General features: G+C 37.2%; 1 protein-coding gene across 1 annotated transcript in view; it reads left to right on the plus strand.

The window, feature by feature from the left end:
- The window catches only part of LOC132553119 (gamma-aminobutyric acid receptor subunit beta-like), an 88623-nt gene extending 69334 nt beyond the window's left edge, over nt 1-19289 (plus strand). The window contains exons 4-9 of the mRNA XM_060217331.1: nt 529-755; nt 3015-3097; nt 10326-10463; nt 11903-12055; nt 18356-18597; nt 18921-19289. Coding sequence (XP_060073314.1) covers nt 529-755; nt 3015-3097; nt 10326-10463; nt 11903-12055; nt 18356-18597; nt 18921-19289 — 1212 coding nt within the window. The remainder of the gene's footprint in view (nt 1-528; nt 756-3014; nt 3098-10325; nt 10464-11902; nt 12056-18355; nt 18598-18920) is intronic.

Consider the following 19289-nt stretch of genomic DNA (forward strand, 5'->3'; position numbering starts at 1 on the left):
GACCTAATGGTGCCCGCCACCCTGACCTAATGGTGAAATCTTTCCTTCAGCGATATCATTATGATTCCATGTTTTCGATACTCAATTCTCCTTTTATATAACATCACTTGGATTGACCAAGGTTTCCATGACGACTGTCGTCGATGAAACAGAAGACTTTTATCGCTCTACCTTGGTCTTATTTCCTATGCACTTTTCGAGGGAACCTCTTGTAAACATTCGCCTGCCTCTGTCCTTTTCCCACCTCTGACTCTAAACGTTTCCTGCCTCCGGTTTTGTTCATTTTTCGTTTTTCTTTGTCCATTTTTATCTGCCTTTGTCCTTTCCGAACCCTTCTGTATTTGTCCACTTTCAGCCTGTGTCTTATTCATTTGTCATCTGTGTTTCTTGTTTTGCTCTCGTTTTCATGTATTTCGAGTTATTTTTTACTAGAACATTTTGACTACTTCCGTTTTTGTTTTAAGAATACATGATCACCATCATAATGTAGAACTTAAATCCCCTTACTACTTATGTTTTTATTTGCAGGACTACACGATTACCATCTACCTGAACCAGTACTGGGCCGATGATAGACTTGCATTTGCCCGTTACAAACATGGCACGCCAATGACTTTGACCGGAGACTTCGCTGAGAAAATTTGGGTCCCTGATACCTTCTTCGCGAACGACAAGAATTCTTTTTTACACGAAGTGACAGAGAAAAATAAAATGATACGGCTGTATGGAAATGGATCTGTTGTTTACGGTATGAGGTAAGATTCTTGCTGCAGTGTGTATTTCAGGGCTAAAATAAATATTTTTGTTATGTGAGGGAGAAGACATATAAACAGCGGTTTTAAAACAGTACATATGATGTGACAGATGTTTTTGAAAAGTTTTGAATAAAATGTTGTTGAACATTTTAAAAGAAAAATCAGGGCGGGAAACTGGTAAATAATTGTATTACATTTACACGAAGGATGTGACTAAACATGTAAAATCTATCACCAAGGTTAAGTAAAAGTAGCGCCATGAATGGTTATGTAAAATAGTGGTGGTTTTTCCCACTCTAAATATATATATATATATATATATATATATATATATATATATAAGAACATATTATCATGCCGGAAATGTAAGCAAATACGCATTAAAATTCATCACTACATACTTATATTACAGAAATATTACGGCAGGTTATCGATTCTGTATTCATTCGAAAATACAGTTAGTGAATGACTCGAATACAGAAGTTGTTTACGTCCCCGTTTATGTGATATCTACTCTGTAATGTCGAAGTTATCGTCAAGGTTGTTACAGACAACATAAGTCAGTATGTTAAGTGTAGCTGTACAGACTTTACATGTGATATCTACTCTGTTATGTCGAAGTTATAGTGAAGGTTGTTACAGACAACATAAGTCGGTATGTTAGGTGTAGCTGTACAGACTTTACATGTGATATCTACTCTGTTATGTCGAAGTTATAGTCAAGGTTGTTACAGACAACCTAAGTCGGTATGTTAGGTGTAGCTGTACAGACTTTACATGTGATATCTACTCTGTTATGTCGAAGTTATAGTGAAGGTTGTTACAGACAGCATAAGTCGGTATGTTAGGTGTAGCTGTACAGACTTTACATGTGATATCTACTCTGTTATGTCATGTCAAGGTTGTACAGACAATAAGCGGTATGTTAGGTGTAGCTGTACAGACTTTACATGTGATATCTACTCTGTTACATAAGTCGGTATGTTAGGTGTAGCTGTACAGACTTTACATGACGTCATGTAAACAATAGCTTTGAAGAGACACGTACAAATCAGTTTAGTAAAAATCATTTCTGCTGTGATCGGAACTGTTATGTCGAAGTTATAGTAAAGACCTTGGTGTGTAACATGTGTATCTGTTAATCAGTGAATCCTTTGTACACTTTGAAGGAGCAGTTTAGTAAAAATCATTTCTGCTGTGATCGGAACAACGATAAAGACCTTGGTGTGTCTGGTATCAATCAGTGAATCCTTTGTACACGGAGCGAGTTCTAAGAGCTGTCGTTCCCACAACCTTTCTAGGATTTGTGGCCGGTATTCTGAACACTCGTGTATAAATGTTATGTCATTATTATGTCCGCTGAACCTTACAAATACCACTCCCAATTCTAATAGATGATTGCCATAGCTAATCCTACTTCATAGCCTCTTCTCATGATCTATGGCGAGATAAAATGACTTTAAGAAATTGCCTTTCAAGAATAGATATCTGTAATGATGAATTCAATTATATTTGCACAAAGCTAAGCGCCGGGAGCCGAGACCGTGTGCTAAATAACCCGTTTGAATGACAGTTTTACAATGGCGACCATACTTCTATGCTGGATATAAACTCGCGTTCCAACACCAAAACTATTTTTTTTTTCTTTTTTACTTTTGCCGTTCCACCAAAAACAATTGTAATCATAATTGAACATCGGCGGTCCATCAAATATTCATATAGGCCATTTTATAATTGTATTCCATCTGGAACATAGTACTTTTGATCTTATTTTCCAGTCCAGCATGTGCAGTACAAAGACATACAGCGACCATAAATGAAATTCTCAAACTAACTTTATAAATTGGTACTCTATCATTCAGTAGATAAATTTTGAGCACGCCCTACCTTTTGCGTTTAATTCCTTAGAGGAGGTATCAGTTCGCTATTGTTTCCAGCTACCATTATCGTATGACCTGCAGTCTGTTTGACAGTCTCATTAGATACCCAAGACTAACATCCTGTTGCTCAGTCCAACCCACGAACAAACGGAACGAGAAATAATCATATCAGCCTGTTTAAATGGAGTACAGAATTATTAAACTCACCTCCATGAATCATACTTGGGCAAGGCAGTCTTCCTGTGTATGAGAACATTACTTTATTTGTTATAATCGGCTTCCATGTGTTTCTTTTTGAAATACAGAAGACAGGGAGAAGGAAATGAGTGTGTAGTTGATGTCCTATCACAAAAGATTAAAACATATCTTATATTTACAGATTCACCACAACTCTGGCCTGCATGATGGACCTCCACAACTATCCTCTAGATGTTCAAAACTGCACCGTGGAAATAGAGAGCTGTAAGTAGGCTATGTATATCTTTTGTCCGCCCATTTGTTTGTTTGTTGTTTTTTTTTTTTTTTTTTTGAGAATGTTATACATTCAAATATACACCCAGTTCTATAATCTATTGAACTATAAGATATTATAATATACGTACTCCCGTCCCTGATATAAGTATGTATATCTTCAGAACCCCGTTCATGGTGACAGGCACTGGTCGACAATTTATCTGTCTATCCAAACCAAATGATGCTGTACCCCTATTTGTTGGTTTTAATAACATGTTTGATGTAGTCCTAACGACCTCAGATTCAGACAATCAAAGTATAGGCAATATATAGCTTTGTTGCATTCCCGTATCGCCTTGCTAAACACGAACATATGGCCCAGTATACCCTGTTGTCATCATTCTGTTATCGTTGTTCAGTTAGGTATGGGTGTTATGTTAGAAAACGATATATAATTACGGAAAAGACTCGCCTTAATTACCTCATCCTAGAAATGTGTCATGGGGTTTTGTTAACGACTTGGCACGCCCAAAGTACATGTACTCTAACGGTAACCAATATATCGCGAGGCTCACACAATCTGTTCTCAGCATTGCTGAAGTTTTAACACAGAATCACGGAGTTTTTTCATTGAAGATTTCCTATATCACCAGTAGCTGGTAACAAAGCCAAAAATGACAACACAATCATAACCTAAACTCATATTTAAATAGAAATTGATGGCGAAAAAATTTGCTGTGCTTTTCACCTATACTTAACCTCGTACCAAAAGGTCAATCCTTTCCTCAAACATGATAACCAGCCATTGAAGCAATTCATATATAACATATCTTAACTACACAGTACAAACTTATATTTTTTATTTATTTGAGTTTAACCGAAAAAGGACTTCTTTAATTCGAACCCTGCCGAAAGCCAGAAGTTGACCTTTGACACATTTTTACTACTATAAATAGCAATGCGATTGATCGCAATATACAAAGGACCAATACTACCACTCTGTAACTCTTGGTTACTGAAAAGATGCCATTTGAAAATTTTAACAAAGTGACCCTTATGACCTTGAATGTGGGTCAATAGCAATTGAGCACTGAATGCTAATGACAAAATTTAACCACTTGGTGGGTTCGGTTAATAAGCACATGTCATTTATCTTAGAGATTGCATGTAGTGCACGTTGTTGATTGCGTCACTGAGGTGTATCTTTATCTGCAAAAAAGTTTAAAGAAACCCAACATGTCAACACAATCATAATCCAAATCTCATCTTCAATAAAACTATGGCAAAATATGAACAAAAGACGGAGACTCCTGAAAAAATGTATAATGAGATTAATATCAAGTGTTTCGGACGAGTCTTCTGCAAACCATTGTCCAATTCATTTGATTATACATCTGTTTATTTGATCTAACGACGGAAGTAACTTTTTTTTTGCTTTATATGATGAGTTCGTCTATCCCTATCTCTGTTCACGGCTGTCTCTGTTCACCGATTGTTCACGGATGTCTCTGTTCACGGATGTCTCTGTCACCTGGATGTCTCTGTTCACGGATTGTTCACGGATGTCTCTGTCACCTGGATGTCTCTGTTCACGGATTGTTCACGGATGTCTCTGTCACCTGAATGTCTCTGTTCACGGATTGTTCACGGATGCCTCTGTTCACAGATGTCTCTGTTCACGGATGTCTCTGTCACCTGAATGTCTCTGTTCATGGATGTCTCTGTCACCTGGATGTCTCTGTTCACGGATGTCTCTGTCACCTGAATGTCTCTGTTCACGGATTGTTCATGGATGTCTCTGTCACCTGGATGTCTCTGTTCACGGATTGTTCACGAATGTCTCTGTCACCTGGATGTCTCTGTTCACGGATTGTTCACGGATGTCTCTGTCACCTGAATGTCTCTGTTCACGGATTGTTCACGGATGCCTCTGTTCACAGATGTCTCTGTTCACAGATGTCTCTGTTCACGGATGCCTCTGTTCACGGATGTCTCAGTCACCTGGATATCAACGTTAATCATTTCCCCTAGCATTAAGGATACTAGTAAAAAAAAAACCTACTTAACGAACACCTGCACGAGATGTTGACCTAATTAATCTGTCAATCTTAGGTAACAAATCATCAGATTTCCATACATCTTTAACCTTTCGACATGTTCAATTTCAATATTTCCATTGGTAGTCAGGACCCAGTTGCTTGTTTTTCTTCTCAATTCCCTTTTTCATTGGCAATAATTTTAAATTTTCATTAACCACTGATTAACTCTGACCGCGCTTTGAGCGACTGGGTTCAGATTTATAGTGGCAAGTGGCAGCATTGTTATGTTATCATTGTAACTATGTAACACCAGATGTTTGTCAGCACTCTAGAGACTTCATTCCTTGAGGAATTTTCACCAAACGTCATACAATACTAGAAACAAATTGTCAGCAGTATGGCGACTTTATTCTTAAAGGATTATCATCAAACTTCAAACGCATAAATCGTTAAAATATTCTGGACAATTTAAGGTCTCAGGGTATTTGGTCAAGGTCAAGTTCACTACACTATTTTTAGACTACTATTGTCAGCGCCCAAGTAACTTCATTCAAAATTCATATACATAGATCATCTAAATACATAGAACCAGTATAAGCTTCCGAGATGTTCGGGCAAAGTCAAGTTCAGCGCTCTAGCAGCTTCATTTCTTGAGGGATTCTCATCCAACTTCACACACTGTTAAATCACTCAATATCTACTAAGTTGCAAGGTCATTGTTTTGTTTTAGAAAAATAATTGTCAGCACTCTAGTGCCACTTACATGATTTTGACCAAACCTCACACAATTACAATTGACCATAACAAATAAATTAACATTGGTGCTAAAATAGCTTTGCCACATTTTCACATTCCTTTATTGCATCCGACACCAAACAGCACAATCTTTACAAATAATTACAGTGAAATAGCTTGCGATATTGATTTAGCAATACTTAAAATTCACGGACGAGGACAAACGAATCTTTTCCCAATAGATAAATTGACAAACGATGACAAAATATCTTATTCAAACTCGACAAAAGAGGACAAAATATCTTATTCCCGACAAATAACTCAAACTCGACAAAATATCTTATTCCCGACAAATAACCCAAACTCGACAAAACTCGACAAAATATCTTATTCCCGACAAATAACTCAAAATCGACAAACGAAAGATGAATATAAACAAAACCGACATAAACTTTAAAAAACACACACACACAATCACTTGAATCATTCATCAAATTAGGTTCACGTGTTTATATTGTGAATGTTTGAATAAGAAATAGATTGATGTAAAGCCATATCTAATTAAGATGGTAAATGTTTAGATCGGTACATAACACTTGGAAATATAACTGTTGTTTTAGATTCCTTTGTATGCAATTAAGGATTTCAATTTGTGTATAAAAATGTTCACCTTAGCAGACACAAAAAAGCAACATCAGAACAGAGCTACTCACCAAACCGAAGTGAATATAGAGTGTAAGAAATCAAATATTTCGTGACAAAAGAGTATAAAGCTTCTATAATAATCGTTAGATGTATCAAGTTTTGTCACGATTGCATTGGCTGGTTTGTCTGGTCTCTTGGTAATCTAATATCAGAAAGGTAACCAGCCATGTTCTTATATATAGCACTCAATAAATCACGTGCCACAGCTTCGTCTGCTCTCATTTGTCATACTCTGGATCGAGTTCAAATCGACAAATCGAGTGTTCTTTACTTTATCAACCGTACGTGCTGATTTGTTTGATTATCTACGAAGTCTTCGCGAATTTCTTACGTCATCAGGAAAAGAAACGTGACTGCTGTATATCACTGAGGAGAGGTTAATTATTAGGATTTTTAAAGATCACGGGGTATATCCGATTGTTTAAAACATATCAGGAACCACCCAAGAGCTGCTGTACATCAAGGACTGAATCTTTTCCAGAGCGAAGAGAGTGGTATCTTCGATGTATTTTAGGAAACAGTCGCGGAGATCTTCTGTACCTCATTGCATGTTTGAGACGACACTTTCGGGCACCTGCATGATCGAAAGTCTATTCTCTCTTAACTGTTTCGGCAACACTTATGGCGGAGTTCTAGTGTACCTCACTGCATGTGTGAGACGACACTTTCGGGCACCTGTATGATGGAAAGTCTATTCTCTCTTAACTGTTTCGGTAACACTTATGGCGGAGTTCTAGTGTACCTCACTGCATGTGTGAGACGACACTTTCGGGCACCTGTATGATGGAAAGTCTATTCTCTCTTAACTGTTTCGGTAACACTTATGGCGGAGATCTTCTGTACCTCACTGCATGTGTGAGACGACACTTTCGGGCACCTGTATGCTTGAAAGTCTATTTCTCTTAACTGTTTCGGTAACACTTATTGCGCAAATAATTAGGCAGTTAATGTCTTCATATATATTTTTGCTTTCCAATCCATCAAACGTCGTTCCGACTAAAACAGGATCGTTAACCTAACATCACAAACCCTTTAAAATATCGGGAACATTTCTCCGTATAGACATTCTACACTGCACCCTCTGCTCTGTCTGTATAGACATTCCCTACTATACCCTCTGTCTGTATAGACATTCTACACTGTACCCTATATCTGTATAGACATTCTACATTGTACCCTCTATCTGTATAGACATTCTACATTGTACCCTATATCTGTATAGAAATTCTACACTGTACCCTATATCTGTATAGACATTCTACACTGTACCCTATATCTGTATAGACATTCTACACTGTACCCTCTATCTGTATAGACATTCTACACTGTACTCTCTATCTGTATAAACATTCTACACTGTACCCTATATCTGTATAGACATTCTACACTGTAACCTCTATCTGTATAGACATTCTACACTGTACCCTCTCTCTGTATAGACATTCTACACTGTACCCTCTATCTGTATAGACATTCTACACTGTACCCTATATCTGTATAGACGTTCTACACTGTACCCTATATCTGTATAGACATTCTACACTGTACCCTCTCTCTGTATAGACATTCTACACTGTAACCTATATCTGTATAGACATTCTACACTGTACCCTATATCTGTATAGACATTCTACACTGTACCCTATATCTGTATAGACATTCTACACTGTACCCTCTCTCTGTATAGACATTCTACACTCTATCTGTATAGACATTCTACACTGTACCCTCTCTCTGTATAGACATTCTACACTGTACCCTATATCTGTATAGACATTCTACACTGTACCCTCTATCTGTATAGACATTCTACACTGTACCATCTATCTGTATAGACATTCTACACTGTACCCTCTCTCTGTATAGACATTCTACACTGTACCCTATATCTGTATAGACATTCTACACTGTACCCTCTATCTGTATAGACATTCTACACTGTACCCTCTCTCTGTATAGACATTCTACACTGTACCCTATATCTGTATAGACATTCTACACTGTACCCTCTATCTGTATAGACATTCTACACTGTACCCTCTCTCTGTATAGACATTCTACACTGTACCCTATATCTGTATAGACATTCTACACTGTACCATCTGTCTGTATAGACATTCTACACTGTACCCTCTGTCTGTATAGACATTCTACACTGTACCCTCTATCTGTATAGACATTCTACACTGTACCCTCTATCTGTATAGACATTCTACACTGTACCCTATATCTGTATAGACATTCTACACTGTACCCTCTATATGTATAGACATTCTACACTGTACCCTCTATCTGTATAGACATTCTACACTGTCCCCTCTGTCTGTATAAACTTTCTACACTGTACCCTATATCTGTATAGACATTCTACACTGTACCCTATATCTGTATAGACATTCTACACTGTACCCTACTGTATAGACATTCTACACTGTACCCTCTATCTGTATAGACATTCTACACTGTTCCCTCTGTCTGTATAGACATTCTACACTGTACCCTCTATCTGTATAGACATTCTACACTGTACCCTCTCTCTGTATAGACATTCTACACTGTACCCTCTGTCTGTATAGACATTCTACACTGTTCCCTCTGTCTGTATAGACATTCTACACTGTACCCTCTATCTGTATAGACATTCTACACTGTACCATCTATCTGTATAGACATTCTACACTGTACCCTATCTGTATAGACATTCTACACTGTCCCCTATATCTGTATAGACATTCTACACTGTTCCCTCTGTCTGTATAGACATTCTACACTGTACCCTCTATCTGTATAGACATTCTACACTGTTCCCTCTGTCTGTATAGACATTCTACACTGTACCCTCTATCTGTATAGACATTCTACACTGTACCATCTATCTGTATAGACATTCTACACTGTACCATCTATCTGTATAGACATTCTACACTGTACCATCTATCTGTATAGACATTCTACACTGTACCATCTATCTGTATAGACATTCTACACTGTCCCCTATATCTGTATAGACATTCTACACTGTTCCCTCTGTCTGTATAGACATTCTACACTGTACCCTCTATCTGTATAGACATTCTACACTGTACCCTCTGTCTGTATAAACTTTCTACACTGTACCCTATATCTGTATAGACATTCTACACTGTTCCCTCTATCTGTATAGACATTCTACACTGTACCCTCTGTCTGTATAAACATTCTACACTGTACCCTCTATTTGTATAGACATTCCACACTGTCCCCTCTGTCTGTATAGACATTCTACACTGTACCCTCTATCTGTATAGACATTCTACACTGTCCCCTCTGTCTGTATAGACATTCTACACTGTACCCTCTATTTGTATAGACATTCCACACTGTCCCCTCTGTCTGTATAGACATTCTACACTGTTCCCTCTATCTGTATAGACATTCTACACTGTACCCTCTGTCTGTATAAACTTTCTACACTGTACCCTATATCTATATAGACATTCTACACTGTTCCCTCTATCTGTATAGACATTCTACACTGTACCCTCTGTCTGTATAAACTTTCTACACTGTACCCTCTGTCTGTATAAACTTTCTACACTGTACCCTATATCTGTATAGACATTCTACACTGTTCCCTCTATCTGTATAGACATTCTACACTGTACCCTCTGTCTGTATAAACATTCTACACTGTACCCTCTGTCTGTATAAACTTTCTACACTGTACCCTGATCCTGTTACGAGATTTCTTACGGTATCGTTTATTCTTCGTCTTTCAGATGGCTACGACTTCCACGACCTTTACCCTCATTGGCGGAATGGAAAAGACTCTGTCCAAGGAGTCGATAAGGTACAGCTGCCTCAGTTTGATATCGTGGAGTACCGGACAATAGAGAAAATAGAAAGTCTGTCTACAGGTTGGTATATCAAGCTTGGAAAATCACCGAAAGGCGAGCAAATGTTTTGTTTTAAGTCAGAGAGGTCGGGTTTAGACGCAAAACATTACACGTCCGCCCTACATGTTGGACCTAGTAAGAAATATAGGAGACGTTAAATTGATCAGTATTCGATAACAGGCGTGTTTTTTTCGGTTTCGATAGCATCCTTGTTAACTTCAATATATCATTTATCTCCTCGTGTTTTTAATCACTTATAGAAATACATATCGTTATCAGCTACCGATTTAGACAAAGTCAAGGAATACGTTATTTGTTTCAATTATTTACGATCTTCTGTTCGCTGGCACATTTCCCCTGATGGTGACATTACCCTTTCAATTTTAAACGGTACAAATTGTTCCAGATTTTTTCACGTCTATACGCTGAGAGTCACAATCCACCGGGAGCACGTGGCGCTTTTATTTTGTCCATATTTTATTTTTACACTTTCACAAATACAAGTTTCACACATTCATTCTCAAGGTATGTAATGAGTTGACAGCGAGGCACTTCGTCACATTAACACCTTAATACTGCGATAATGATCATCAAGCTATATATGTGTACTGATGTATAGCGTGTAGACAGCCGCTCCTCAACACTGAGGTCGGATTTATGCACTTTAGCAAGCGATGCGACTTAAAATCCTGTTTCTTCCATAAATACTATTGTCACTCACTGAATTTGTGTCTCTTACGTTACATTTGTGCACGTCCATACACATAGAATGTCTATGATCTTCTTTGTTAAGATAAGTTTCAATTAGACAGCTTTATTTAATAAAACTGTTAGTGAGACAAACTAGTATCGTCGGTTTTGTAATTGTTCAGTCATTTGTCTAGGTTTCTTCTCGCAAATCTCAAATGTCTGGAATGAAATATCATTTTGTGTAATCCGCATCAATATTGAAATGGCTAACAAATTTGCTGAATTATTTTGAAATTAAGAAAGATTTCGCTTTATCTGATCAAACACGATCCTCCGTCACAATGTCCGCTGACCACGAAAACTAACAAATCTACAAGAACATGAATATTGTTAACACTTAGAATGAATTTAAGTATTTCACCAGAGTTACACATTCTTCTTTGTTATTACCGTTATAGAAATCTGATACATAATCAGAACAAATCTACATTGATATTTTTCTTAGAGTCATAATATGAATAAAGGATGTGACGCTACAAACAAACCAAATATGGATCGATAATTAGGGCATACAATTAATGTTCTTTATTAAGAAGCTGAACAGCTGGCGCCATGTCAATATTAATAAACAAATAAAAATGATTTTGAAATTTAAAACAAAACAGTAAATTTAATTATGAACAAATGTCATTAATCTATAACTTTGTAATACTGCAAATTATTTCTGAACAAATTTGATAACCAGCACATTATACATGTTCTGATTGCAGGAGACTATCCAAGGCTGTCTTTGAGTTTCAAGCTTCATCGAAATGTCGGCTACTTTATATTCCAAACGTACCTGCCATCAATCCTAATTGTGATGCTGTCCTGGGTATCATTCTGGATTAACCACGAGGCCACATCTGCCAGAGTGGCACTAGGTAGGTACACTATAAACCACGAGGCCACATCTGCCAGAATACGACGTGGTTGATAAACCACGAGGTAAACCACGAGGCCACATCCCAGAGTGGATTTGGTGTTTAGTGGCACTAGGTAGGTACACTATAAACCACGAGGCCACATCTGCCAGAGTGGCACTAGGTAGGTACACTATAAACCACGAGGCCACATCTGCCAGAATACGACGTGGTTGATGTCGTGATTTGGTGTTTAGCGTCAACAGTTCCAACTTCTCCATTTCTAGGGAAGTTACAGTGTCTATTTTGTTACGTAGTATTACTGAATTATATCGTATGATTTAGATTCCTACATGACTAGTGGCATTTACGTTGATGATTTTGACATTACAAGCCCAGTAATTGTTTTTATCAGTTATTTGCCTCTGTCCTTCCAGAGTGAGCAGTACTGACGAATTGTTAGGTTACTTGTTATATAAGAAATGATTACAAATTAATTAAGAAAAAGTGTAAATGCTCGAAATTTAGAAAGTATGTTGAACAATTGTCCATAGCAATTTCTAAAACATACAAGAAATACCGGTAATTGACCAGGACACTATGCACACCACTGTTGAATCAGTTTCCACTACATATATAGTAACTCTATAATTCGCGATTTCTGAGATAGGTGTTCCAAGCTTTCACATTTTCTATAATACAAGGCATGGACAGAGTAGTGCCAATTAAAAAGGATTTTAATTTATCGGCTCTATTCTACTGCCTTCTGCAATATCTTATCAGTTATATTATACATATCCCTTAATTGGATTTCTGTACGGGAGACGTTACGTAACCGTCCTGGTGCAAGCGTACCGTCGCCAATGAAGACATTTCCGGAACACGTCTTCCTTTTAGGTCGTAGGTTATACTCAGTCGCTTGTTTTGTATTTTGTCCCCGCGTTTTATCGATTTTAACTTCAGTTTACGGCTTTTGGACAACACTTTTTGCTCTCTTGCTATCTTTCCTTGTAAAGCGCTTGGCCTTGATATCACCAGTCTCCCAGCTGCGACTGGCGTTTCTCTGCCTGATTGAGATTTATCACGAACAATTCTGTTTTGTTTGAATTTGATTTCGCCATATTTCATTCCATCCAGAAATTCATGTCCAGGACTCGCGCTTACAATGTAATTTAAATATGATTCCGCGTGATCTCAGTCTTAATGTTTTGTATATAGATATTGACTCATGTTGAAGGTTGTTGGGTACAGAAAATTTATAAGTATAACAGGGATGAAGACTCACGAGGTAGACATTTTACGACGCTGATATCATGTCTTAAGGACTTCGCCAAGCAGTGTCAGTTAGTAGCAGTTGTTCGATGCACGAGGCAGAGATAAACAAATCAATACCTAGCTATTCAATAAGTTTTATTCCGACAGCTCGGTTTCACAAAATACGTCGTGAAGATTTAGTACCAATGTTCGCCATATTGACAAACTGTATCATATCGACCCTACTTACCCCTCACACAAAAAAAAAATAAAGTAAATGTAGCAGGTGAAAACTACTCCTGTTTTAACTTGGGTGTGACATTTGCCTGAGCAGCATGTGCTATCATATACATTAGTATATATCACTTTATTTCAAAAGAAACACCAACAGAATGTTTCATCGTTTGTTGAGGTTCGTGACATGTTCTAAAGGTTTTTTTCCAAGAGTCAGTCGTGATGTTTCCAAATGTATATATCATGTATAATACGCAATCGAAACTTGGCTTCAAACACCAAAACAGCTCACATCGGATAATATCTTCAGCTTGTCAAACTAGCGAGGAAGTCACGACATATACATGCATAACGTGGTTTACTTGACTTAAAGTGGAATAGCGTATGTAAATCACGTGCATACAAGCGCACTTATATAGTCACGTCATCGAAAGGATGGTGAGTAAGTACGTAGAATAAGATATATTCCCTTACTGTATATCGGAGTCCTACTTTCGGATAGCTCGTGAGAATTTTTTTGATGTAAATAAAGCATTGCCCCGGTACAACAATTAGATGATTGTTCAATGTTAAGCATACAGTTGTCTACAATGAGTTTATGCCATAGCTAGCAATCACTTAAACTGAGTCACAGTAACAGCCACAGTAGAATACCAAAATGTCAACAATATCACTAGGACAAATATGAACAAAAGAAAGAATTAACCGGAGACTTCACGGTACAAGGATACTAAGACCAAATGTTCCTAAATAGTAAGCATTTCCTGTGAACGTGTCAAGAAGACATTTTTGGTAACGCTAACCTCCTCATGGTATTTGCCATTTGTTATCATAATATGTTGCAACAAAGAAAACGCTGATATGCCATCTGAATTTTGAATCGAACTCAGAATCGATAAAACTAGGGCACAATATGAGGAAAATAAATATATACACGGAAATGCCTGAAAATGTATATGGAGAATAAAGTGTTCCGGAATAGTAGGCGTCTTCTGCTACACGATATACATCATGTAAACATTGGTCAAATCAAGTTATGTCACGTTCTTAAAAGATCAAAATATATACAACAATGGCACCACCAGAGATGTTGATGAGAATGTCTGGCTTTAGTGTACAGGAGATGTTAGTGATGAGACAGTAGTATGACTTTAGTGTACAGGAGATGTTAGTGATGAGACAGTAGTATAACATTAGTGTACAGGAGATGTTAGTGATGAGACAGTAGTACGACTTTAGTGTACTAGAGATGTTAGTGTACAGGAGATGTTGGTGCTGAGACAGTAGTATGACATTAGTGTACAGGAGATGTTAGTGATGAGAGAGTAGTATGACATTAGTGTACAGGAGATGTTAGTGATGAGACAGTTGTATGAGTTTAGTGCACAGGAGATGTTAGTGATGAGAGAGAGATGTTAGTGTACAGGAGATGTGATGGTATGACTTTGAGACAGGAGAGTTAGTATGACATTAGTGTACAGGAGATGTTAGTGATGAGAGAGTAGTATGACATTAGTGTACAGGAGATGTTAGTGATGAGAGAGTAGTATGACTTTAGTGTACAGGAGATGTTTGTGATGAGAGAGTAGTATGACATTAGTGTACAGGAGATGTTTGTGATGAGAGAGTAGTATGACTTTAGTGTACAGGAGATGTTAGTGATGAGACAATACTATGACATTAGTGTACAGGAGATGTTAGTGATGAGACAGTAGTATGACTTAAGTGTACAGGAGATGTTAGTTATGAGACAGTAGTATGACATTAGTGTACAGGAGATGTTGGTGCTGAGACAGTAGTATGACTTTAGTGTACTGGAGATGTTGTGACAATACTACGTGTCAGAACTTGAGGTGTCAGGATTTCCTTTGTGTATATGTATGGTGGATACGTGATTGAAAGCAGTTCCAAACAAAGAAATGCCTTAATGAGCGCCAGGAAATAAAGCATATTGCATCAGCGCCTTTTCCTGATTTCTGCCAACTGCTGAAATTAAAATTAATTTCCAAGTTTTTGCTAGTATGACTGGATTCCAAGCAAATCAATATGCAATCCACATGTGAGGTTACGATAGGAGAAACAAATTGCCAGCGTGTTCTCCCAGGAGCCTTATGATAATTCTTCACGAAAAACAAAAAAACGTAAAGTACATTTACCTTCACTAACAGAAACTGTGGTTGGGCCATCATGCTGTTTTATGATTTGATTTGAACCACCAAGAAGAATTATGTAATCAAGGCGTAAGTAAATACAATCGTTATGCCATACAAACGGCCACCAGATGCTTACTAACATGTGGGCTTGTAGCATTATATTGGGTTTTCATAACGTGTTTTTACTACGCTATGTGATTTATCGGTTGTTGGAAGTTGAGGAAACAAAACCGAGATTGTTGGCTTATTCGGTAGATGTTTTGTTTAATAGTCACATTTATGTCAATGGAGGTATCCGTTTGTATTCCGTCTCAATCCTATAAACGACTGTTTTAGGGAAATTGGGACAAGTCTCGGAGGGAGGATGTATAGTAATATCTCGTGGCTGCTTCTCTGTAATAAGTGCATTGTGCATATACCGCAACGAATTTTATATCCGGGTTTAATGCGTTAGAGCACAGCTTGTAAGATACAACCAAAAAAGATACAGAGTTTATATTTTTAAACATGATTAAAAGTCACACAAGACAATATGATAAATTGGTGTAAATCTAGTTTTCTGTTATTATTGGGTAACACTACAACAACTCTTGTGTTTGTTATTTTATTTCTAATCCAACATTCACAGTATACTGTGTGAAAAGCTAGACACGCTGCTGCTGGAAATAAAAACTGACAGTTAACTGATGTACCTCCCGCGCACATCAGTCATAGCAAAACAGGTGGAGATAAGTGCGGCGGGGATCGGTTCGGGAGAGAGAGGCAGCGTCAAGTGACAGATCATTCTGATTTACATATTCTAGAACTACCAATATGTCTTTATCCTGTTTCAATAAAGGACGTGGGACTGTTTTACAGCTCTTTTTTTAGATTGTAATTCAAAAACAATGGAAAGCGTACAGCACAATTTGAAATTTTACTGAAACAATAAGGTTTTGTACGATTGCCAAGCAACGTGAAATTACGATATATTTATTGACAGAAGTTTGGCGTTTAGAGCGAACTTGTTTAATGACAAGTAGATACAGGAAAGTTTAATGGCAAGTTTCTAGTAAATCATTAATTCTGACAGAGATTACTTAAGACAAGAATTTGTCCTCGGTTGGTTATTTATTAGGACAATAACGCCATATTAAGACAGTGGTTGTATAGTGTTAATATATGTATATATCATCAGTCCCTGGTCATTAATTTCGTATTTATTTTCTGTCCCCTATGTATTCGCGTGAAAGTTAAGGCATAATATAGAATTGGCTATGCATTTGCATCTGCATATATCATCATGTATCATTAGTTACTAGTGAGTATTACCTGAATAATTACAGGTGTCAACACCGTCTTAACTGTATCTTATACATCAATAATTAATTACAGGTATCACCACTGTCCTAGCTGTATCTTATACATCAATAATTAATTACAGGTATCACCACCGTCCTAACTGTATCTTATACATCAATAATTAATTACAGGTATCACCACCGTCCTAACTGTATCTTATACGTCAATAATTAATTACAGGTATCACCACTGTCCTAGCTGTATCTTATACGTCAATAATTAATTACAGGTATCACCATTGTCCTAACTGTATCTTATACATCAATAATTAATTACAGGTATCACCACTGTCCTAGCTGTATCTTATACATCAATAATTAATTACAGGTATCACCACTGTCCTAACTGTATCTTATACATCAATAATTAATTACAGGTATCACCACCGTCCTAGCTGTATCTTATACATCAATAATTAATTACAGGTATCACCACTGTCCTAGCTGTATCTTATACATCAATAATTAATTACAGGTATCACCACTGTCCTAGCTGTATCTTATACATCAATAATTAATTACAGGTATCACCACCGTCCTAGCTGTATCTTATACATCAATAATTAATTACAGGTATCACCACTGTCCTAGCTGTATCTTATACATCAATAATTAATTATAGGTGCCACCACTGTCCTAGCTGTATCTTATACATCAATAATTAATTATAGGTGCCACCACTGTCCTAGCTGTATCTTATACATCAATAATTAATTACAGGTATCACCACTGTCCTAGCTGTATCTTATACGTCAATAATTAATTACAGGTATCACCACTGTCCTAACTGTATCTTATACGTCAATAATTAATTACAGGTATCACCACCGTCCTAACTGTATCTTATACGTCAATAATTAATTACAGGTATCACCACTGTCCTAGCTGTATCTTATACGTCAATAATTAATTACAGGTATCACCACTGTCCTAGCTGTATCTTATACGTCAATAATTAATTACAGGTATCACCACTGTCCTAGCTGTATCTTATACGTCAATAATTAATTACAGGTGCCACCACTGTCCTCACTGTATCTTATACATCAATAATTAATTACAGGTATCACCACTGTCCTAGCTGTATCTTATACGTCAATAATTAATTACAGGTGCCACCACTGTCCTAGCTGTATCTTATACGTCAATAATTAATTACTAGCTGTATCTTATACGTCAATAATTAATTACAGGTATCACCACTGTCCTAGCTGTATCTTATACATCAATAATTAATTACAGGTATCACCACTGTCCTAGCTGTATCTTATACATCAATAATTAATTACAGGTATCACCACCGTCCTAGCTGTATCTTATACATCAATAATTAATTACAGGTATCACCACTGTCCTGACGATGACGACGATCAGTAATGGGGTGCGGTCCTCCCTACCTAGGATCTCCTATGTCAAGGCCATAGATATCTACCTGGTCATGTGTTTTGTGTTCGTATTTGCCGCTTTGTTAGAGTATGCTGCCGTGAACTACACATTCTGGGGAGCTAGAGCAAAGAAAAAGACGAAGAAGTTCAAGGATGGCCTGATCACAATACAGCATCCTGTGGAAGACGAACCTGATGTAAATACAACGAACATCACACGCTGAACTAACAATTTATATCCATTCGAAAGAGCTTTCTCTAAGTGCATGTACTTCATCAATTAGGCAAACCATGCAATTATTTCTTAAATATTTTGAAGACATATTTCATTTCATTTATATCTAAATTGCTTAAAACGTTTTCCACAGCATAATACATGTTTACACTCAACAGTCACTATAAATATATATTTAAAAACTAAAACACAAAATAACACATCCTTACCATCATTAATCATAGATTTTCTATCCAGAATTTAATATGTAGTAGTATAGTGTTTGTGTCTACGTTATCGTTTCAGGTGGTCGATGACAAACCGATAGAATCAGAGGAGGTACAAATGTCACCTATAGTGGCCATTCGGAACTCACAAGGGACTAAAATTACTATAGAGGAGGATCACCTGGAAACTGCACCAAATATCCCGGACCTCCCGCGGACTTGTATGTCACGTGGCTATTTACACGATGACTTAGTGAGGAGAAAACATAACACAACAGTAAATAAAAAGAAAAAGTATTACACAAGTGTTAAACACAAAGCCAAAAAGTGCAAAGTGAGGTTCCCGAGGGTGAAGGACGTTAATAACATTGACCGCTACTCAAGGCTACTCTTTCCTCTTCTCTTCCTCCTCTTCAATATGTGTTACTGGGGCTTCTATCTCTTCTAG

The sequence above is a fragment of the Ylistrum balloti genome, unplaced genomic scaffold, assembly GCF_031769215.1.
Source record: "Ylistrum balloti isolate Yb309-2 unplaced genomic scaffold, AGI_CSIRO_Ybal_v1 Utg370298, whole genome shotgun sequence".
In the NCBI taxonomy this organism is placed as follows: domain Eukaryota; kingdom Metazoa; phylum Mollusca; class Bivalvia; order Pectinida; family Pectinidae; genus Ylistrum; species Ylistrum balloti.